This window comes from Terrapene carolina, unplaced genomic scaffold (assembly GCF_002925995.2).
Source record: "Terrapene carolina triunguis isolate 2854851 unplaced genomic scaffold, T_m_triunguis-2.0 Scaffold837, whole genome shotgun sequence".
In the NCBI taxonomy this organism is placed as follows: domain Eukaryota; kingdom Metazoa; phylum Chordata; order Testudines; family Emydidae; genus Terrapene; species Terrapene triunguis.
The window spans coordinates 4723353-4747411 of NW_020665188.1; the positions used below are offsets into that span (position 1 = coordinate 4723353).

The 24059-nt window shown below is 49.2% G+C and overlaps 1 protein-coding gene across 1 annotated transcript; it reads left to right on the plus strand.

Annotated features, from left to right (window-relative positions):
• Positions 1-317: 317 nt before the first annotated feature.
• On the plus strand, positions 318-8950 carry TM4SF19 (transmembrane 4 L six family member 19). Its single transcript, XM_024217528.2, has 5 exons — positions 318-494; positions 2621-2698; positions 5906-6075; positions 6866-7055; positions 8797-8950. The coding sequence occupies exons 1-4, from the start codon at positions 318-320 to the stop codon at positions 7053-7055; spliced, it is 615 nt and encodes a 204-aa protein (XP_024073296.1). The 3' UTR covers positions 8797-8950.
• The last annotated feature ends 15109 nt before the right edge of the window (positions 8951-24059 follow it).

Sequence of the window (24059 nt, forward strand, 5' to 3'; positions counted from 1 at the left end):
CGATCCCTGATGGCTCTGCCGTCGACTCCGGAAATCCACCGCGGCAAGAGGCGGTAGCGGAGTCAACGGCGGCGTGGCAGCAGTCGACTTGCCGCCGTCCTCACAGCCAGGTAAGTCGACCTAAAATACGCCACTTCAGCTACGCTATTCACGTAGCTGAAGTTGCGTATCTTAGGTCGACCCCCCGCTGTAGTGTAGACCTAGCCTCAGTGATGCTATGCTTCCGTCTACCAGATGAGGATCTGGCCCAGAGCGTGTGAAATCCAATCATTCCTTTTCCCCCTCCCTTCTGTGCAGGGCTCACTGGCTTGACGACAATGTGCGTAGGGAAGTGCACTCGGATTCTGGGCCCATGCCTCATTGCCTTGGGTGTGCTTTCCATTGCTGCCAACGTGCTCCTCCTCTTCCCCAGCTGGACGTGGAGCTATGTGAAGGAGGGCCGCATCACCAAACAGGCTATGCAAGTGCCAGGAGTCTGGGGAGGAGGCATAATTGTAAGTGGTGTGACTCCTTTGCCCTCCTTTCCCTTTCCCGCAGCATGTGTGCACTGTCTTGGACAGAACATTCACCAAGGGAGTCACAGGACCAAGGCCTGGACACAGTGTGTCCAGTGGGTAGGGCATGATACCACTGGCCTGCTGGGTGACCTTGGGCAAGCCCATTCCCCGCTCTGTGCCTCAGTTTCCCCACCTGAGAAATGGGGATGTTGGTAAGCTGGGGAAGTGTTAGGCTCCATGCTAGAACCCCTGGCTGACATTCTATGGGCTGTGTTAGACAGCAGGGCAGACTCGATGATCAGGGTGACCCCTTACAGCCTTATGAAAGGCTTCTGAATGTCAATACATCCCCTTTTTCCTCAGGGCTTTGTGTGCTGGGGGCTGACACTAACATACTTCTCATACCTACATACTGTGTAGGACCTGACCTGAAGTCAGCTGAAAGACTCACATCGGCTTTAACAGGCTTTGGATCAAGTCCTAAGGGTAACAGAAAAGAAAATCCAGATAGAAAATCACATATTTACAAACCTCTTGGAACAGTTAACAGATTAAAATAATTAGTCCTTTCCCCCATAATGTCCTTAGTTGGTATAATGACCATTAGCAAGAATCACTTCCATGTCGCATGGGCGGCGCATGAACCACCGGCTGGGGGAGGCTAGCCCTCAGCCCTGTCCCTTCTGCCCCAGACACCACCCCTTCCACCCCTTCTGCCGGAGCCCAGAGCCCCACAGCCACCCGCCCGGGGAGGGCAGACAGCGCCACCGCAGCCCTCCCTCCCAAGCCCTGGAGTGACAGGAGGGTGTGTGGCGCGGCCCCAGCCCCTGGAGCCGGGCTGCAGAGCAGAAGCAGAGGACCTGGGGGCAGAGCATGGGCGAGGCCACGCCTGGCTGTTTGGGGAGGCACAGCCTATGGTACCCGCAGCCCATGCTGTGTCGCCATTTTGCCCATCTACTTGGTGCTAGTAATTTCTGTATTTGCTAATCCAAACTTCTCCATGCTGCTTTCCAGTGAGGCCATTTTGGGGCCTAGCCAGGTTCATGGTGACACATCAGGCCACTGAGTGAAATGATCATTATCTTCCAAGAAAGCTGCTCCAGAATGGCCACGCTTTGCTCTGAACCTCGGCAGTGCAATCAGGGGCCCTGGCAAGGGCTGGGATTGAGCTGGGTAGCGAACAATAGTCTAATAACATATTTGATGAATTCTGGGATGCTTTTAAATTAACTTTTCTTATTGTTTGCCCAGCTCAGCTCCAAGATGGCTACTGGTATGTTGTGCTAGTGTCGGTATAACTAGCAAAGTCTCCTGTACAATTGTTTGCAGTGACTCCTTGGCTGGTTTTAAACAGTAATAATACTATTTTGCTGTTAGAGGAAAATCATTTTATGTGGCCTCATTGATGTCTTTGGCAAAATTCCCATAGACTTCAGTGAGTCCAGGATTCCACCCCGTATCGCTGGCTGCTTTAAAGGCATGTGTTATGTTCATAACTGAGGCACATAGACATTAAGTGATTTTGTCATTGGCGAAGCCCTGGTAATAGAACTCTGGTGTCTGTAGTCCCAGTTCTATTTTATTGGGAATTCATCTTCCATTTTGCATACACCGATTTGTTATGCTTTATTTGTATTACTGTAGCTCCTACGAGCCCTAGTTACAGCCCAGGACTAGGCGCAGGACTCTGTACAAACACAGACTAAAGAGACAGTGGTGGATAACGGCTTCTAAATGCTGGTCCTTCTGACATTTCTAACTTTCTATATGCAGCAAAACATTTGCTCTAAAAGCAAAGCACACGTGCATAACCAGCCACCTAGAAGTTGCAGATAGATATTAGATAAACGTGGTACAGCCTATTGCCAGGGTTCTAACTTTAGCCCTAATCCCACAAGGAGCACAGCACCCGCCAGAACCTCCATGAATGACTTCAGTGGTGCTCTGCATAGGCATGAGGATCTGTCCACAGGTCTCGTTGCAGGATTTGGGGTCTTTAAGTCTGGGATGAAGGGTAGTTCATAAATGTTCCATGCTGAATAAGGGAAGGAACTCACTGGCAGCTCTTGGTGCCAGCAGACTGGATTGTACCATTCATCCTGAATCATTTCCTGCTCTCTCAGGTTCTTCTGGCCGCAACTGAGATCATGGCTGTTGGGTGGCGCTGTGGCCGTTCCTCCGACTATGGAACTTGCCGGAATGTAAGACAGATTCCTTTGACTTGTGGAAAATGTTCTTATTTTAGCTGCAGAACCAGACTCCAGACCCACAGTTCCGGAGTTAACAAGCCTTACCTCTCTGTCACCAGGCCACCAGATTTAATGGTGCTGTATTAGTGTAGCCCCAGAAGGGAACGAGACGTTTTGCAAACAAGTAGAAAGAAAAATTCCTTGGCTTATGTTCCAAACAGGCCACTGTTTAGATAGGGAGTGAGACAGCTCAACGAGCAGCAATTATGTGACAAAGAGAGGAAGGGTGATCCAGTGATTAGAGCTCTAGCCTGGAACTCGGGAGACCTGGGTTCATCTGCTTGCTCCACCCTGGACTCCCTGTAGGGTTGCCAGGTGTCCGGTTTTTGACTGGAACGCCTGGTCGAAACGGGACCCTGGCAGCTCCGGTCAGCACCACCGACCAGCCTGTTAAAAGTCCAGTCGGCAGTGCAGCGGGGCTAAGGCAGGATCCCTGCCTGCCGTGGCTCTGCGCTGCTTCCGGAAGCAGCATCATGTCCCCCCTCCAGCTCTTATGCATAGGGGCAGCCAGGGGGCTCCGCACGCTGCACCCACCCCAAGCGCCAGCCTTGCAGCTCCCATTGGCCAGGAACCACGGCCAATGGGAACTGCGGGGGTAGCGCCTGCGGACGAGGCAGCACGCAGAGCCGCCTGGTTGCGCCTCTGCCTAGGAGCTGGAGGGGGGACATGACGCTGCTTCCAGGAGCTGCTTGAGGTAAGCGCCGCCCAGAGCCTGCACCGCTGACCCCCTGCCATGCCCGAACCCCCTGCCCCAGCCCTGATCCCCCTCCCACCATCCTAACCCCTCGATCCCAGCCCAGAGCACCCTCCTACACCCCAAACCCCTCATCTCTGGCCCCACACCAGAGCCCCTACCCCTAGCTGGAGTCCACACACACACCCCGCACCCCAACACCCTGCCCCAGCCCGGAGCCCCCTCTTGCACCCCACACTCCTCATCCCTGGCCCCACACCAGAGCCCTCACCCCCCCTACACCCCAACCCCATGCCCCAGCCTGCAGCCCCCTCCCATACCCTGAACCCCTCAATTCTGGCCCCACCCTGGAACCCACACCCCCAGCACAGAGCCTGTACCCCCTCCCACACACCAACCCCCTGCCTCAGCCTGGAGCCCCCTCCCATACTGTGAACCCCTCGGCTCCACCCCACAGCCCAGAGCCCCCTCCTGAACACCAAACCCCTCATCCCTGGCTGAACCCCAGAGCCCTCACCCCCTCCCGCACCCCAACCCCCTGAGTCAGCCCAGTGAAAATGAGTGAGTGAGTGAGTGAGGATGGGGAGAGTGAGCAACAGAGGGAGGGGGGGATGGAGTAAGCAGGGGGAGGGGCCTCGGAGAAGGGGTGGGGCAGGGGCGGGGCAAGGGTTTCAGTTTTATGCGAGTAGAAAGTTGGCAACCCTAATTCCCTGTCAGGCCCATCAAGGGAAATTTGGGGCCCCGTACACCATGTTTTCTGGGGCCCCACCCCCTCCCATTTCACATCAATTACAGGCATTTTTGGTGGTCCCCTTTGCCCCCCTCTTGTCAGCCCTGCTTCTTGTGTGAGCTTGGGTAAATCACTGAATGCCTCTGGGCCTCCATTTCTCCTCTGTGAACTGGGGATCACCCCTGCCCCACAGGGGTGTTGAGGGTAAAAACATTACAGCTTGTGGGGGGCTCAGCTACTCCAGTAATGGGGGCCAGATTGGTACTATATCTGGCTGGTCCCATGGCTTTTTTGCCCTCCCCTCGTGCACCGGGGTGTGAATTGCACAGCAACAGAGACTTGCAGTCAGTGTTTGTGTGGGGTAGGGACCACATGCCACCAACCCAGCAATTCACGTTATGCCTCTATATTTTACTAACAGCCCCGAGCATAGGAGGTTTTGGATGAGAATGATGATGCGCTGCTTGGTAAGCTAAGTCCCTGTTTTGCAAGTCCCCTTTTATCCGCATCTCTGCACCCACCCGGCAGGTTTAGGGTGCTGGGACTCTAATGACAAAAACGACCCAGCCTTTTCTCCGATGCAGATCTGAATGTTATTTTCACAAGAGCTTGTGCGATAACAGGACCCTAGTTATCGCTCACTGCTCCGTCCCCACCGGCTGTTCTGTTAGGCAGGACAAAAAAAAAAAAATCCCATGCAGGAGCTTGCAGTTTGCCTCTAGGCTGCGGAAGCAAGGAACCTGCCTTTTTCGGCATTGCAATCCTGATGGGAGTTTCTGATCCTTAGGCTTTTTAAAGGGCCATGCCTGACAATGGCAGGGAAATAGCCAGTGTGCCTGCCCTAATGGAGCTGGAAGGGTAATGCCCCCTAGCCCTTTCCTAGGGTATCTCATGCAAATCCAGCTTTCCGGGAGAGCATAAAGCAGGCTGCCCAGGGCAGCATATGCTCCCATCACAGTAATCTTGCACACTAAGGCCAGGCTTTCAAAAGGAGCCACTGAATTTGGGTGCCACCTGGGCCTGATGTTCAGCGGTGCTGAGGGCCTGCAGGTCTCATGACCTCTAGCTGGAGTCATGGGTGCTCAGCACCTCTGCAAGTCAGGCCCACTCAATCAACTGCCACTTTTGCAAATGGCCTCGGTGCCTTGTGGCTGAATGTGGATGAGCAAGTTGAAGCGGAGGAGGAGAACCACAATGGCAGCCTTGGCTCCTGCCAGCGCTTTGTGTTGGATCAAGCCATGGGACTGATGTGATTATTTTCTGAGTGACTTCCTGTGCACATGTGCCTAATAATGTGTTGGAAGGGGGTTAAGTGCACAGGGTCTTCTGCCTTGTGTAATCTCTTCCAGCATGCAGCAAGCTGCCGATCTGATCTGTCCATGTTTTGCAGCCATGGCACGCAGCTGTAACCGGTGGCACAAGGTGCAGGGCAGTGGGGGATCAGGATTCATGTTACAGTTGTAAAGAAGCTCTGGCTACGAGCCAAGACACAGCTCTCATCTGCAGTGACTCCTTTGGTCAAAGTCATACAGTAGCTGCAAGGGTTTTCCAGCTTCTTCCAGCAGTTGTAACTGCAGTACCTGAGGCCATTAGAGTTCATTTTGCCCCCTTGGTGGTTTCTTGTTGCTCCAGTCTCTGCCAAGGGTAGGCCCAGCCATACGGGACTCCTGACATTTGAGGAGAGAAGCATGATCACCTGGAATTACAAGTTCGTTTCTGTGTCTTTTACCCACAGATGTTCCTTTCCATTGTATTGTCGGGGCTGGCGTTGCTGGGATCTACTGCTTGCTTTATCCTTTCAGGTGTGGGCTTGACAAATGGACCCCTCTGTCTATACAATCAGACTGAAGTCCCGAAGTGGGATTACCCTTTCGTAAACATGGAAAACCAGGCCTTCCACACCAGGTAGAAGGAGCTTGTGTGACGTCCAGGCAGCAGTAGGGCTAAAATACCCACAAAACTTCATCTCTTCCCTTAATCTAACAATCTCAGAGAGAACGTTAATGATTCAGCATTCAACAGACTTGGTAACACTGAAAAAGAAGTTCTCCTCCTGATGGTAAAACCAGCATTACAGCAAGCTGGCTTGCTGTGAAACAGGGAGTGGAGCAATCCAGGCTGAATGGCCACTAAAGATGACCTGAAAATGGGGGGATGGGTGGGGGAGGATTTATTCATAATACATAAAGACAGGTCTGAAAGGTGATTTTAAGGGTGGGGTTTTTTACCTGCTTGTTTTTTCCATTAGAAATTCAGGTCCTGTCTAGCTGGGATGGCTCTGTGGTGCCTGGAGAAACAGTGAAAGTATTACATTAACAAGAGCCATGAGCTCAAGCTGATTGGATGTCAGTGTATGGCATCTTTAGCATTTCCTGCTTTTGCTATTTAACTTCAAAGGCTACTGAACATTTTGGAGGAAGGAAGTATTTGTTGATGTTTTATAATTCAGACCTGATAGATCACAATACACACATCTGAGACCCCCTATGAGGTCCTTCAGAAAAGTCAAGGAAGATCTGATCAGATTCATGTAATTTTTAAAATTACAAAAGTAGCAGGCTGCCTTTATCCATCATAGTGAAGTGAAAAGGGAACACACGCCCCCCCCACACACACACTTTTTACACAGTCAACTGCATGTCACCCCTTCAGATGTCTTTGTCCTATCACTGTCTCATCAGAGTCTTTCTTTAAGGGCTCAGAATTATTTATATGACCCATCGCTCTGGAATTCAGTCTGCATCGAGCCCCCAAACATCGTAGCCTGGAACATCTACTTCTTCTCCATTCTGCTGGTCATCAGCGTGGTCGAAATGGTCCTGGCTTCTCTTCAGATCATCAATGGCTTCTTTGGATGCCTCTGTGGCTTATGTGAAGGCAAATAGGTAACTTCAATTCCTAATAATTCTCTGTGACTGCTTTTCCTCATCTTCCCTCCCTGTGCGAATGGTGCCACCAAAGATTTCAGGCAAAAACTCCTGCAGGCTTTCCCGCATGACCTGAATGCATCATCCTATTGTTGAGATTTCGCCCAGATGTGATGCACAATAAGGACTTGATCCTGTACAGAGTGGGAATGGAGTTATGTATCTGTGCAAGGTAAAATGTGGTGGACAGGGCTGGAAGTGGAGGACAGTATGAGAGCATGGCTGGCTGACCCCCAAGTTACTGCCTTCTACTGGATTGGAGTAAAGGGTTAGGAGTCTATCTAGACCAGCTGTGTGAGAGGCAGCCGTGGGTTGAAATGTAGTGTTCAAAGCTGATGATGGGTCGTGTCTGGACCGAGATACACCCTGCAGTGCACCATGCTACACTGGATCAACGGATATTCTCACTGCAGGCCCACAGTGGTGGTGCAGTGTAATGGGGCTCTGGAATGCTCAGATGTAGCCAGTGCTCAGACAAGTCTGAGACATGCTCCCCTGGCCGCCCCTTCTTCCCACATGGTTAGGTCAATCCCAGCATTAGGAACCCGGTAGCGGAAAAAGAAATCTCCCTGAATATTCCTTCCAGGCAGGGCTTATTTCAGCCAGTGGCATATGCTAGTGGAGATAGGCAAGAATGTGATGATGGATTCAGCCAGTAGAATGAGTCAGGCCTTGTCTCGATGAGGATTTAAAGGGGTGATCTATTTTAGGTAGGCTTGTAAGGATTCCGTTTTTATCGGTAAATGTCGATTTCACTGTACACACACACCCCGCACATGCACATGCACACACACACACATGCACGCACATACATGCGCACACAGCCTGTGATTGCACACACAGAGCAATGAAAAAAACATTCCTATCGATCATAATTGAAATTTACAGACAAGCAAAATAAGAAAAATATTGCTTGAAAACATAATAGTTTGATTTAAGGATATTTACTTTGTATATTTTGATGTGATAGAGACAGTTTGTTTTAACAGTTTTGAATTTCACCATTTACTGTCATTAAATAATTATGATCTGATAATTTACCCCATAATTTCCCACAACTATGAACATTTAAATAAATAAAAATTGGGGAAAAAATTTAAACTGTCCATAATTTTGCATAACTGTGAAAGTTAAAATAGATACAAATCAGAAAAAATGCTTTAAAATAAACATTATCATCCATCAAAATTATTTTAAAAAATTACAAATTCTGCTGAACTGATCAAGCTAAAACTGGAGGGGAATCTACACTATCATTTGACTTGCTAGAAGTGTTAACTGTGGCTACATTGAAAAAAAAACTACTTAACACCAATTGAGTGAAGCTAACTCTGCAAACCCGCCTTGTTTCCCAGTCGTGCCCAGGCCTTACCAGGCAAGAGAGGGAAAGCTGAACAAAAATCCAGATGTTGTTGTAAAACCTTGTCTAAACTGAGGATTTTCAAGCAATTAATCTTCTAATATTGCCCTGGGGCTGCTCCACTGATGCTAATGCTGGTGGGAGGGCTAGTATGTACTGGCTGCTGCCATTTCCACTGCTGTGCCATTGAGAGCTGCTCTGAGCACATCTGGGAAGCTACCAGATGTTTAGGTCTAGGAAACAGATCATTTAGAGATGGACTATCCTTGCTCTCCTCCCGCTACAGGTGAGGCTAAAGTGCTATAATCTAAGCTGATTTGCTGTTTGATTTTGTTGTAGGTTCAGTGGACATCAGATTCCTGAGTTGCCTGGATTTTGCTATGCTGAGTAGAGGTGGCATTTACAAAGGGGTGATCATCCCAGAGCTTTGAGCCTCCTGCATCAGCTACACCTGTGCAAATATTAAACCGATCATGGTCTCCTGGGTAGCCATATTAGCTCATCACTACAAGGATATTTAATACACACTAGAATCACTGCCACCATTTTATTCCTGGGTGGCAGCTAGAGCTGGATATCAGACTTACGCTTTTGTGTTATGGAGCTACAATGTAGTTTCTGTATGAACACATTGTACTGAATTGATGGGGCCATTATATGAATACCCTCTGATTTCTACAGGCGCAAACCCAGGAGGAAGCGGAAATAATCCATGCTAGCTGTTTACCTTTGTCTGGGAAGGGTGTGATGTTCCTCAGCACCAGATTCAGGAAATGCACAGACCCTTTGTCAAGGGAAGAACACTGTGCAAGCCTGGGGCACTAGACACGACAAATTCTGCACGTGCAAGGGATCGCTTTGAAGAACAAATGAATCCTGAGTCATCTGATCTGTTTTTTCCCACCCTGCAGTTTCGTCTTTGCTGAGGCAATACCTCTGGATAGTGGCTTGAAACTGGCCTGTCTGAGGGCTGCTGATTAACAGAGAGATTATGGATGGACCATGTGACCCTTGAGCTGACATTTTTGCTAAGGACAGAGAGAGGGAAGGGGGCATCAGTTGGGACCAATAACCTTTCTGACCTTTATTCATCATAACAAAGCAAAATAGCCACAAGCCCCATTTTTTCTGTTTGCACAACCCATATGACTGTCGCCCATGTAGCGATATTTATAGTGACATTAGTCCAAAATGTGGTTTATTTTTTCACTGTCTTTTAATTTATTAATTTATCTAATACATCTGCATTTAGACAAACTGAGTTGAAGCCTTCTGGATGCTTCCATTGGGTTTGATCGTTGTTTGGCATCTCTGAAGAGTGAGAAACCAATTCCTGGGCTCTGGGTCAGGACCAATGTTCCCTCTAATTTTTTCCATCCATGTGCGGAATAAATGTTGTTATGTGCACCAAGGTAATGTGCGGATGTGCGCCACCAGTAGAAACAAAACACCTAGATTTTTTTTTTTTAAGTTACCATAGGAATAATTACTCCAGCCAGGACAGGTTAAGCATTTTAGAACTCACTACTCAAAGAATTAAAATTAAGTGTAACAGAAATAAAAATTATGAAATGTATAGACCAGCCAAAAAAAATATAACAACACACTTTGAAAGACTAAAATTACAGAGAATATATGTGCATTGCAGGAAGTACCAAGAAGTAACAACAAAAATACAAGTATGTGTTGGGAGCTGGGAGTGTGAAAGACTGTGTGTGTGTGACACAGAGACAGTGTGTGTGAGAGATACAGATTGTGTGTGTGTGTGTGTGTGTGTGTGAGAGAGAGAGAGAGAGAGAGACACACACACAGAGACAGTGTGTGTGCTGGCTGCTGTGGAAGTTTCTGAGAGATGCTGTGTGCTGTCTTTTTAAGGCACTCACTGAAAGCTCTCCTGCTCCTGAGCCCTGTCCTCCCTTCCCCACTCTGTGGAGATGGGGTACATGGGCAGGAGGGAGGGGGAGAGACAGAGAGTGTGTGTGTGTGTGTGTGTGTGTGTGTGTGAGAGAGAGAGAGAGAGAGATTGTGAGAGCTGGCTGTTAGGGAAGTCTCTGAGAGACCGTGCGCTGTCTCTTTAAGCCACTCACTCGCTCACTCACCCGGAAGGCTGGTTCAAACCTCAGACCACAGCAGCCCTCTCCCACTCAGAGTCCTGAGCCAGGCTGTCCCCTCTTCCCTGCTCTGTGGAGATGGGGTACAGGGGTGGGGGAAGGGGGACACCCTGACATCAGCACCCCACTCTCCTGCCCCTTCTGCACAGCCAGCAGGAGGGTCCTGGGAGCAGCCGCAGGAGCAAAGTGGCTGCAAAGTAGCGGGGGGAGGGGCACCTGAACACACGCTGCCAGATGCGCACTTGATTAGCAGAGCTGTGCATGGCACTTGAATCACTCCTGGGTGGCCGCCCGACCACACAGCTTAGAGGGCACCCAGGTCAGGACTGAGGTATGCTTTCTCCAAGGGCAGAGTGAATGAAGTCATCCCGTCCCCATTCCCAAATCTTGTCTGCTTACAAAGACTAGAATGATGTAGTTTACGACTTATAAATGTAGTTTACGACTTGTAAACCCAGTGCCCATTGAAGACAATCAAGTACGTCCATGGATACTTAATAGGTACTGGAACAGATCCATGCTACACTGCTGGACAGAACTGATATAGCCACACTGTTTACATCTATATCAATGCTGGATATGTTTTATTGGATGCTTTTTGTCAAAAGAGAACACAATTTTTAATCATGAGGTAATGCCCATCCAAGAATGAGGTGACTTTAAAATCAGGCCCTGTCCCTCAACATTAAGGCAGTCTGGGGCCATTCATTTCTCTCATCGTTGAGGCTAAGATTTTGTCATTGTTATTTTTAGTAAAAGTCAGGGACAGCTCATGGCAATAAACAAAAATTCATGGAAACCCGTGACCTGATCCTGACTTTTACTAAAAATACCCTGGGAAAAGGGGGGACAAACAGAGCACTGCCGGGGCTTGCAGCTGCTCCAGCCCCTCTGCTGCTCCTGTGACAGGGGCTGACAGCTGCTGCTCCAGCCCCAGGGGAGCTGACCCAACCCCAGCTGCTGCTCTGGCAGCCCCAGGGCTGACAGCTGCTCCAGCCCTGCCCCAGAAGAAGTCACAGAGGTCCTGGAAAGTCGCAGAATCTATGACAGAATCATAGCCTTACTCACTGTGAATTCAGAACTCTCCTAGGCACCACTGGAGGGAGCTAAAATCACAGCAACTGCCAAGCTTTGCTGTGGCTGCTTTTCTCCATCCCTAGAAGGCAAAAGAAAACTAATTCTATTGCAACTTTCTTCTCCTGAGCTGTTTGTAAAGGAGTTTGCAACACCGCACATGGCAGTTTTAGGGGGGCGGAGGAGCGGGGGGTAAAAGGGTTAGAGGGATTGCTCTGGCCCAGGAGTGGTGTCTTCACCTCTAGCCAGAATGTGATGCAGAGTCCAGGGGCAGGCTGCCCACATATGTAGAGTTTTCTAACTCAGACTTCTGTTTGCTAGCAGGCAGATAGTCTTCGTCTATTACTTTTGATGACATCTTCAACTCTACGTAAAAGATTAGTCTTTCTCTCATATCTCTGCCTGCTTTCCCGCCCCTTAGGCAGCTAGTAATCTCCTCCCCCCAGTGATAAGGTCAGAAATGTGGTGCCTAGATCTAAGGGTATGTCTACACTACGAAATTAGGTCGAATTTATAGAAGCCGGTTCTATAGAAATCGGTTGTATACAGCCGATTGTGTGTCCCCCCACATAAAATTCTCTAAGTGCTCTAGTCGGCGGACCGCGTCCACAGTACCGAGGCTAGCGTCGACTTCCGGAGCATTGCACTATGGGTAGCTATCCCACAGTTTCCGCAGTCTCTGCCGTCCATTGGAATTCTGGGTTGAGATCCCAATGCCTGAATGATGCAAAACAGTGTAGCGGGGGGTTCTGGGTACATGTCGTCAGGCCCCTCCCCCTCCGTCAGAGCAACGGCAGACAATAGATTAGCGCCTTTTTACCTGGGTTACCTGTGCAGACAACATACCACGGCAAGCATGGAGCCAGCTCAGCTCAGCTCACCGTCACCATATGTCATCTGGGTGCCGGCAGACGTGGTACTGCATTGCTACACAGCAGCAGCAGCTAACTGCCTTTTGGCGGTAGACGGTGCAGCATGACTGGTAGCCTTCATCGGCGATCTGGGTGCTGGCAGCCGTGGGGCTGGCGGCCGTAGGGCTGCATTGCACCAGCCCCTTGCCTTTTGGTAGAAGATGGTATATTATGACTGGTATCCGTCGTCATCGTACTGCAGTGGCTGTCAATCATGGGCACCTGGGCAGACATGCTCAGTCCTATCGAACTGTCTTGATGATGATGGCTATCAATCGTAGTATGCCATTTTCTGCCAATCGCCCAGTATTTTCTGCTAAGCACCCAGAAGAGGCCGAGGGCGATCTGGGTGCTGGCAGACGTGGGGCTGGCAGACGTGGGGCTGCATTGCACACAGCAGCAGCCCCTTGCCTTTTGGTAGAAGATGGTATATTACGACTGGTATCCATCATCGTCATATTGCAGTAGCTGTCAATCATGGGCACCTGGGCAGACATGCTCAGTCCTAGCGAACTGTCTTGATGATGATGGCTATCAATCGTAGTATGCCATTTTCTGCCAAGCGCCCAGTATTTTCTGCCAAGCACTCAGAAGATGCCGAGGGCTATCAGTCATGCTGCACCATCGTCTGCCAGCTTAAGATGTAAAAAATAGATTTGTTCTGTATTCATTTGCTTCCCCCTCCCCCCGTGAAATCAACGGCCTGCTAAACCCAGACTTTTGAGTTCAATCTTTGGGGGGGGGGGCATTCTGTGTGACAGTTGTTTGTGTTTCTCCCTGATGCACAGCCACCTTTGTTGATTTTAATTCCCTGTACCTGTACGCCATGTCATCACTCGCCCCTCCCTCCCTCCCTCCTTCCCCTGCTCCATCAGATACTAGTTTTGCGCCTTTTTTCAGATCAGACGCCATAGCTAGCACTGGGATCATGGAGCCCGCTCAGATCACCGCGGCAATTATGAGCACTATGAACACCACGCGCATTATCCTGGAGTATATGCAGAGCCAGAACATGCCAAAGCAAAACCAGGCAAGGAGGCGATTGCAGCGAGGCGACGAGAGTGATGAAGAGATTGACATGGACGTAGACCTCTCACAAAGTACGGGCCCCAGCAATGTGCAAATCATGGTGTTAATGGGGCAGGTTCAAGCTGTGGAACGCCGATTCTGGGCCCGGGAAACAAGCACGGACTGGTGGGACCGCATCGTGCTGCAGGTGTGGGACGATTCCCAGTGGCTGCGAAACTTTCGCATGCGTAAGGGCACTTTCATGGAACTTTGTGACTTGCTTTCCCCTGCCCTGAAGCGCCAGAATACCAGGATGAGAGCAGCCCTCACAGTTGAGAAGCGAGTGGCAATAGCCCTGTGGAAGCTTGCAACGCCAGATAGCTACCGGTCAGTCGGGAATCAATTTGGAGTGGGCAAATCTACTGTGGGGGCTGCTGTGATCCAAGTTGCCAGGGCAATGAAAGACCTGGTGATATCAAGGGTAGTGACTCTGGGAAACGTGCAGGCCATAGTGGATGGCTTGGCTGCAATGGGATTCCCAAACTGTGGTGGGGCCATAGACGGAACCCATATCCCTATCTTGGCACCGGAGCACCAAGCCACCGAGTACATAAACCGCAAGGGGTACTTTTCAATGCTGCTGCAAGCCCTGGTGGATCACAAGGGACGTTTCACCAACATCAACGTGGGATGGCTGGGAAAGGTACATGATGCTCACGTCTTCAGGCACTCTCCTCTGTTTCGAAAGCTGGAGGAAGGGACTTTCTTCCCGGACCAGAAAGTAACCGTTGGGGATGTTGAAATGCCTATCGTGATCCTTGGGGACCCATCCTACCCCTTAATGCCATGGCTCATGAAGCCATACACAGGCAGCCTGGACAGGAATCAGGACCTGTTCAACTACAGGCTGAGCAAGTGCCGAATGGTGGTGGAATGTGCATTTGGACGTTTAAAAGCGCGCTGGCGCAGCTTACTGACTCACTCAGACCTCAGCGAAAAGAATATCCCCATTGTTATTGCTGCTTGCTGTGCGCTCCACAATATCTGTGAGAGTAAGGGGGAGACATTTATGGCGGGGTGGGAGGTTGAGGCAAATCGCCTGGCCGCTGATTACACGCAGCCAGACACCAGGGCAGTTAGAAGAGCACAGCAGGGCGTGGTGCGCATCAGAGAAGCTTTGAAAACGAGTTTTGTGACTGGCCAGGCTACAGTGTGAAACTTCTGTTTGTTTCTCCTTGATGAACCCTCTGCCCCCCCCCCCCACCCGGTTCAGTCTACTTCCCTGTAAACCAACCACTCCCCCCTCCCCTCCCCCCTTCGAGCACCGCTTGCAGAGGCAATAAAGTCATTGTTACTTCACATTCATGCATTCTTTATTAATTCATCACACAACTAGGGGGATAATTGCCAAGGTAGCCCGGGATGGGTGGGGGAGGAGGGAAGGAAAAGGACACACTGCAGTTTAAAACTTTAACTCTTATTGAAGGCCAGCCTTCTGATGCTCGGGTAATCATCTGGGGTGGAGTGACTGGGTGGCCGGAGGCCCCCCCCACCATGTTCTTGGGCGTCTGGGTGAGGAGGCTATGGAACTTGGGGAGGAGGGCTGTTGGTTACACAGGGGCTGTAGCGGCGGTCTCTGCTCCTGCTGCCTTTCCTGCAGCTCAACCATACGCTGGAGCATATCAGTTTGATGCTCCAGCAGCCGGAACATCGACTCTTGCCTTCTGTCTGCAAGCTGACGCTACCTATCCTCTTCAGCCCGCCACTTGCTCTGTTCATCCCGCGATTCAGCCCGCCACCTCTCCTCTCGTTCATATTGTGCTTTCTGTAGTCTGACATTGACTGCCTCCACGCATTCTGCTGTGCTCTGTCAGCGTGGGAGGACATCTGGAGCTCCGTGAACATATCATCCCGCGTCCTCCGTTTTCTCCTTCTAATCTTCACTAGCCTCTGTGAAGGAGAAACATTTGCAGTTGGTGGAGGAGAAGGGAGAGGTGGTTAAAAAAGACACATTTTAGAGAACAATGGGTACACTCTTTCACGTTAAATTTTGCTGTTCACATTACACAGCACATGTGCTTTCGTTACAAGGTCGCATTTTTCCTCTTATATTGAGGGCCTGCCGGTTTGGTGTGAGAGATCACTCACGCAGTGCCAGGCAACAGATTTCGGCTTGCAGGCAGCCATGGTAAGACACAGTCTTTTGGCTTTTTTAACCTTCTTAACATGTAGCGCTCTCATTTCCCATACCAAGCACCCGTTGGGTTGGCCATTTAAAATGGGTTTGCAATGTAAAAGGAGGGGCTGCGGTTTCCAGGTTAACGTGCAGCACAAACCCAACTAACTCCCCCCCCCCCCCCCCCACCCAATTCTCTGGGATGATCACTTCACCCCTCCCGCCCACCGCGTGGCTAACAGCGGGGAATATTTCTGTTCAACAGAGCAGGAAGGGGCACCTCTGAATGTCCCCTTAATAAAATCGCCCCATTTCAACCAGGTGACCGTGAATGATATCACTCTCCTGAGGATAACAAACAGCGATAAGGAATGGATGTTGTCTGCATGCCAGCAAACACCGGGACCATACGCTGCCATGCTTTGTTATGCAATGATTCCAGACTACGTGCTACTGGCCTGGCGTGGCAAAGTGTCCTACCATGGCGGACGGGATAAGGCAGCCCTCCCCAGAAACCTTTTGCAAAGGCTTTGGGAGTACATGAAGGAGAGTTTTCTGGAGATGTCCCTGGAGGATTTCCGCTCCATCCCCATACACGTTAACAGACTTTTCCAGTAGCTGTACTGGCCGCGATTGCCAGGGCAAATTAATCATTAATCATTAAACACGCTTGCTTTTAAACCATGTGTAATATTTACAAAGGTACACTCACCAGAGGTCCCCTGTGTGCCCTCAGGGTCTGGGAGCACGCCTTGGGTGAGTTCGGGGGTTACTGGTTCCAGGTCCAGGGTGATAAACATATCCTGGCTGTTGGGGAAACCGGTTTCTCCGCTTCCTTGCTGCTGTGAGCTATCTACATTATCTCCATCCTCATCTTCCTCGTACCCCGAACCCGCTTCCCTGTGTGTTTCTCCAGTGAGGTAGTCATAGCACACGGTTGGGGTAGTGGTGGCTGCACCCCCTAGAATGGCATGCAGCTCCACGTAGAAGCGGCATGTTTGCGGCTCTGCCCCTGACCTTCCGTTTGCTTCTCTGGCTTTGTGGTAGGCTTGCCGTAGCTCCTTAATTTTCACGCGGCACTGCTGTGCGTCCCTGTTATGGCTTCTGTCCTTCATGGCCTTGGAGACCTTTTCTAATATTTTGCCATTTCGTTTACTGCTTCGGAGTTCAGCTAGCACTGATTCATCTCCCCATATGGCGAGCAGATCCCGTACCTCCCGTTCTGTCCATGCTGGAGCTCTTTTGCGATCCTGGGACTCCATCACGGTTACCTGCGCTGATGAGCTCTGCGTGGTCACCTGTGCTCTCCACGCTGAGAAAACAGGAAATGAAATTCAAACGTTCGCGGGCCTTTTCCTGTCTACCTGGTCAGTGCATCTGAGTTGAGAGTGCTGTCCAGAGCGGTCACAATGAAGCACTGTGGGATAGCTCCCGGAGGCCAAGAACGTCGAATTCCATCCACACTACCCCAATTCCGACCCGCTAAGGCCGATTTTATCGCTAATCCCCTCGTCGGAGGTGGAGTAAAGAAACCGGTTTAAAGGGCCCTTTAAGTCGAAAGAAAGGGCTTCGTCGTGTGAACATGTCCAGGCTTAATTTGATTTAACGCTGCTAAAGTCGACCTAAACTCATAGTGTAGACCAGGCCTAAGAGGTGGCAGCACTTGGGATGGGTCAGTTTAGTGGTCACAGCCTAGCCCCAGTGGAGGTTTATCATGATCAGTAGCAATAAATAACCTTTATCAATTTACTTCCATGCTGCTGTCCTGCCATTCAGTCAGCTTCATGCACCCCCAGCCCCTCCCTTCCAACCCTTGCCAGAAAACTGCAGGCAAAATAATCAAGGCTCTAGCCACACTTCCTGCATGATGCTCCTCCTATCCAACCTCCGTTAGCTATATAGCTTTACCTCTGCTCCCCTCCCCCAACCTATTCTCTGCCCTCGTCTCTCTGCTACCCACCCCCTTTGCCTCTCTTGTGACAGATTTCTGTTACCAATCTGCCTGAGGCGTCAGGTGATCAGGCTGAGGTCACAGGATCTTTAGGGGAGGAGATGACAAAACACACCAAGTGTCTAAGTTTTAAAGCTTTATTAATAAAATAATAAAATAACATCGGAGAGTGATGGGTGCTCCCCACATCACTCAGAGGAAGGAAGAAAGCGTTAGTGCCCCAAGCCCTAACCTACTTTCATACTCACACATGCTGTACCCAAGGCTGGGTGTAATGTAAGAAGAAGAGGGGGAAGGGTGGAGGGTTTTTTTTTTTTAAATGGTTGAGATCATAGAATATCAGGGTTGGAAGGGACCTCAGGAGATCATCTAGTCCAACCCCCTGCTCAAAGCAGGACCAATCCCCGATTAAATCATCCAACAGATTTTTGCCCCATATCCCTAAATGGCCCCCTCAAGGATTGAGCTCACAACGCTGGGTTTAGCAGGCCAATGCTCAAACCACTGAGCTATCCCTCCCCCCAGTTCTGTCCTGGGCCCAGGTCATCTGGGGTCTGCTGTAATCTCCGACTTGCTTTGGCTCTCGGGAGGGTTTTAAGTCCTGGGTTTCTTTGGGGGTGTTTTCGTCCAGTGCCCTCTGTTCCTGGTGCTCTTTGTACCAGTCCAAACTGGCTCGCTGTGGCCTCCTCGGCTTCCCAAAACACCCCGGCTCCAGAGACTTGTTTCCCCCCCGTTGGCCTTTGCCGTCTCATTCGCTCTCACTGCTATCTCTGCAGCCCTGCTCAACTTCATTCTCTTCTTATGGCTAGATAGCTGCAGATTTTTTGTCATGCCCGTGACCTTCGACTGGGACCAGCGTCTTAACTTCACACAGAGCTAGCTAAAGTGTCGAGTTAACCCATTCTCTGCTCTCTTCCTTCTTCCCCATCTTGGCCTCTCGCTCACTGCAAGGGAATTTCCATTCCACACTCACTCATACCTTTGACCTTTCCCAAAATGCCCTACAATGCTTGCAACCGCATTAGCAAAATACAATGCTGATCTGCCTTCCCCAGGGGACCCCTGGAGGGAGGGGGGCATTAGTGTGTGACATTCTCACACACTTCCACTCTGACCCCTAAGTTTAGAACAGCCTTCCCCTCCCTCCGTGCCCATCACCCTCCTTTTCCAGAGGGCTGGCGGAAAGCTCAGCTTGTGCCAATAGTTCCAAAGGATAAAAGGGATAACCCAGGTAATTACAGGCCTGTCGGGCTGACATCAATCCCAGGAAAGATAATGAAGCAGCTGATATGGGACTTGATTCACAGAGAATAAAAGGAGGGTAATGTAATTAATGCCAAGCAACATGGGTTTATGGACAATAGATCCCGTCTAACTAACTTGGTATCTTTTTTTATGAAATTACAAATTTGGTTGATTAAAAGTAATAACGTTGACATAATGGACTTTTGTAGGGCATTGGACTTTGTACCACATGACATTTTGATTAAAAAATTGTGAAGAGATAAATATTAACATGCCCACATTAAATGGATTAAAAGCCACCTAACTGTTAGATCTCAAAATGTAATTGTAAACAGGGAATCCTCATCAACCACGTGCGTTTCTAGTTGGGTACTACAGGGATGGGTTCTTGGTCTTACGCTGTTAACAATTTTATTAAATGACCTGGAAGAAAACATAAAATCATGACTGATAAAGTTTGCAGACCACATACACATGGGAGAGTGGTAAATAATGAAGAGGACAAGTCATTGATACAGAGCAATCTAGATCGTTTTGTAAGCTGGGCAAAAGCAAATGTACAATATACATTTTAATATGGCTAAATGTCTACATCTGGGAACAGAGAATGTAGGCCATTCTTGCAGGACAGGGGACTCTAGCCTGGGAGGCAGTGACTGTGAAAAAGATTTGGGAGTTGTGGCGAATGTGACCAAAAAGCTACTATGATTCTAGGATGCATAAAAGGGGGATCATGACTAGGAGTAGAGATGCTGTTTTACCTCTGTATTTGGCATTGGTGTGACCACTGGTGGAATACTGGGTCCAGTTATGGTGCCCGTAGTTCAAGAATGATATTAGTAAATTGGAGGAGAGGGTTGAAAGAAGAGCCTCAAGAATCTCCTTCTTTCATACAGCTTGGGTAGATAGCAATGATTACAAATTTATATCTAGCTTTGATAGTCACACATTGCTGCAGCAGTGAGCTGGTGAATGTCCTTTAGGCCCTGGTGAAAGAACAAAGGGGACACTCAGATATGATGTATTCCATTGTTTTTGCCTGGTGACCACAGTTGCATACAGATGTTTGCCTCATTTTCCATTTAAAGAGGGTTTGTCCACATCTCCCTTGAGATGTCCTGATATGATTCAATCTGCACCAGCCTGTCTGACAAATCAAAACCCAGTGATTCGTCAGCAGGATCAGTGATACCAGTCAGCTCTGTGTTCTTGGGGAACCAGGGCACAATACCTAGCCTGTCTGACTCATGAAAGACACAACACCATCACCACCAGTCTCTGCTTGAACCAAAACCGATCAGAGAAAAGGCTTGCAGAGAGCAGTGAAGGGCGTTGGGAGACACACCTAGACCTCTCCTGACAAGGGTGACAAGATTAAGACATCTCCATTAGCATATGGAATGGAGAACAGAGGCCACTCCCCTACCCTCATCTGCATGAAAGATGGGACAGAGAGACATCCCCATTAGCATACAGAATGAAGAACAGAGAACCGCACTGAACTCTGGGACCAGAAAAGCAGGGAAGCACTGTGTCATGGGGGATCTCTGCTCCAGATGTTAATGAACCTACACTTGCACACACCCAGCTCAGCAGTTATCAGACCAATTCTAGTAATGAATCATTGATTGATATCCAAAATACTGAAGCAGCCTAATTGCATTGTGAGCTCCCTGGAAGAAAACACCACCCATAGCCAAGAGTGATCAGCTCCTATTGTCTAGCCTAAAGAAAACCCTTGCGTCATCAGTTTACCCATAAACAAATCTAGTGTTCTCCCTTGAACCAGTGTTGTTTCTCTACAAAAACCTCTACCTATGCCCAAGTAAGTGTTCTGATGCATGGACCCAAACTCTGCATCAGTTCCACTGGGACTCCATCTCCTGACTGATCGAGCTGGGGGCTCTGCCTATCTCCAGCACTCAGGACCCTGAGCTACCACCATCAGCTGGAAACCCCGACCAGTTCAAGCCTAATGGAGTGGGTGAGATCCCTCTCTCTCTCTCTCTCTCTCTCTCTCTCTCTGTTTTCTTTTCTACTTCAGGTATTAACCTTTAATAATGTAACTGTTATGTTTGTTTAGCCCTCCTTGTGTAGTTATCACTGTTATTCAATAAATAACTTTTATGGTTAAGCTGGTTGCTTCTCTCTCTCTCTCTCTGAACTTTACTCTTTTGTGTTTCTAGTTTCCCCATTTACTCTGCAGCAACGCTTCTTTTACCTAAGCTAAAGATCCCTGTAGCACCCCAAAATACTGTGGGGTTTGCTCATCAAGAGGGTTACTACCAGTACAATTGTAATGTAAAAGTGGGGATAGGGATGTGCTGAACCTGTGACATATAAGGGTGGCAGCTGAAAGTGCTGCTTGGCCCAGCCTATTGAGACCAGGGGTAGATAAGGTGGCAGCTTGAAAGTCCTGCTTTACCCAGCCCATTGAGTATAGGGACATATAAGGGGGTCAGCTTGAGAGTGCTGATTGACCCGGTCCACTCAGACTTGCTCTGTTAGTGTGCATGTGTGTGTGTGTGTGTGTGTGTGTGTGTGTTCATCTGATTCTGGGGCTGGAGGAACCCAGCCCTGGGAAACCTAGGTCCTGCAGGATAGCTCCATTGGGAGGGAACTTGCAGAACGGAGAAGTAGAGCTCCATATGAATACACAAGTGACACAAGCAGTACATTGATAGAATTACAGAAACCCCCCTCGCCCCCCAAAAAAGAGTAACCCTAATAAATGAGCATACCCCAAAGTGACAGGCACATTTGTGATGGGCACATCTGGTAACATCAATGATGAGCTGTTTGTTTTGAATGGTCAAAATGCTCCATGTGGCTCACCATTGAGCCTCAGCATCGAAGTTGGGTGTAAGGTCTTGATGTGGTTTCATAGATGGTTGCAGGATTTTAATCTTGTCTTTGGCAGGTTCTGCAGGTTATTGTGCAATGGGATCCTCGTGTTTGCACTGACATAGTTGAGAAAGCGAGATGTCTGGGCAGCTCTTCTAATCTGTGGAAGCTGGATGTGTGATAGAACTGGGAGCTAGTTGATTTGAGTGTCCCTGACACTATGTGTATGGTGTTATTGAGTTGTGTATCATGGACTTTAGTGTGACTGCTGTGAGACCAGACTGGCACACAGTATTCAGCCGCAGACTGTACCAAGGCAATTGTTGCGGTTCATAAGGTCCAGTATAACACTGAGATACTTTGGGTTAGCTCTGTGGCTGACACTTTCACCACAGAACTGCACATCGAGTTTGGCATTAGCCATTTTATTGTTCAGATGGAAAGTTGTCACTATGTTTTTTTTTGGGTTAGGCCTAAGCTTCCAGTGTTGGAAATAATCAGCCATTGTGATAAGAACTTGGGTTAGGTGCAGCTGATGGTATGGAGGCTTGTGTGCTGAGCAGCTAGGGCAATGTCATCTGTATACATGAGTTTCCTCAACTCTGTCGCTGGTATATCTGCGGTATATAGATTAAAAAGTATCTGGGCCAGGACAGAGCCCTGAGGGATGCCCAAGTTAAGAGTTCTTGGTCTACTGATCTAGCCATTAAGTGGCGGTTCCCAGTCATCGCCACCAAGAGGCGGATCGTTTGCTGGCAGTGAATAACACGGGAGATCTTGAGGATGAGGCCCTGTCTCCAGATGGTGTTACATGCCAATGACAAATCAACAAGCGTGATCCCTGGCTTCAACTTACATTGGAATCCTGCCTCAATGTGACTGGTAAGTGAAGCTACTTGGTCACAGCAGTTCCTCTTCGGGCAAAATCCTGCCTGCCCCGCTGGGAGGATGTCTTTGATAATGTCAGACAGACAGTGGAGCAGCGCCCGTTCCATGAGCTTTCTGGTGGTTGAGAGGAGAGAGATGGGGTAGTAGCTGTCTGCACCCTCTGAGAGTTTCCCAGGCTTCAATAGGGCTACCACTGTTGCCTGTCACCAGCTTGTTGGCACTTCTCCAGTTCTATGCACGGCGGTAAAAAACACCACCAGCCATTCCTGTCCCCGTCTCCCCAGGTTCTTGAGAAACTCCAGAGGAATGCCATCAACCACTGCAGCTTTCCAGCTTTTGGGTTCCGACAAGAATGATTAAAGGATTAGAAAACATGTCTTATAGAATCATAGAATATCAGGGTTGGAAGGGACCTCAGGAGGTCATCTAGTCCAACCCCCTGCTCAAAGCAGAACCAAACCCCAACTAAATCATCCCAGCCAGGGCTTTGTCAAGTCAGACCTTAAAAACCTCTAAGGAAGAAGATTCCACCATCTCCCTAGGTAACTCATTCCAGTGCTTCACCACCCTCCTAGTGAAAAAGTTTTTCCTAATATCCAACCTAAACCTCCCCCACTGCAACTTGAGACTATTACTCCTTGTTCTGTCATCTGGTACCATTGAGAACAGTTTAGATCCATCTTCTTTGGAACCCCCTTTCAGGTAATTGAAAGCAGCTATCAAATCCCCCCTCATTCTTCTCTTCTGCAGACTAAACAATCCCAGTTCCCTCAGCCTCTCCTCATAAGTCATGTGCTCCAGCCCCCTAATCATTTTTGTTGCCCTCTGCTGTATTCTTTCCAATTTTCCCACATCCTTCTTGTAGTGTGTGGCCCAAAACTGGACACAGTACTCCAGATGAGGCCTCACCAATGTCGAATAGAGGGGAATGATCACATCCCTCAATCTGCTGGCAATACCCCTACTTATACAGCCCAAAATGCCGTTAGCCTTCTCAGCAACAAGGGCACACTGTCAACTCATATCCAGCTTCTTGTCCACTATAACCCCTAGGTCCTTTTCTGCAGAACTCCTGCCTAGCCATTAGGTCTGTAGTCTGTAGCGGTGCATGGGATTCTTCTGTCCTAAGTGCAGGACTCTGCACTTGTCCTTGTTGAACCTCATCAGATTTCTTTTGGCCCAATCCTCTAATTTGCCTAGGTCCCTCTGTATCCTATCCCTACCCTCCAGCGTATCTACCACTCCTCCAATTTAGTGTTGTCAGGGTTCCCTCCCCACTCTGAACTTTAGGGTACAGATGTGGGGACCCGCATGAAAGACCCCCTAAGCTTATTTTTACCAGCTTAGGTTAAAAATACGCTGCCACCACTAAGCGTTTTAACCAAATATTTATG

Excerpts from the sequence above, each read along its gene's own strand:
- TM4SF19 (XM_024217528.2), top strand. The coding sequence starts at position 318 with ATGTGCGTAGGGAAGTGCACTCGGATTCTGGGCCCATGCCTCATTGCC. Across the intron at positions 495-2,620 it reads TCTGGGGAGGAGGCATAATT|GTTCTTCTGGCCGCAACTGA; the intron begins GTAAGTGGTGTG and ends CTGCTCTCTCAG. Across the intron at positions 6,076-6,865 it reads AACCAGGCCTTCCACACCAG|GGCTCAGAATTATTTATATG; the intron begins GTAGAAGGAGCT and ends TCTTTCTTTAAG.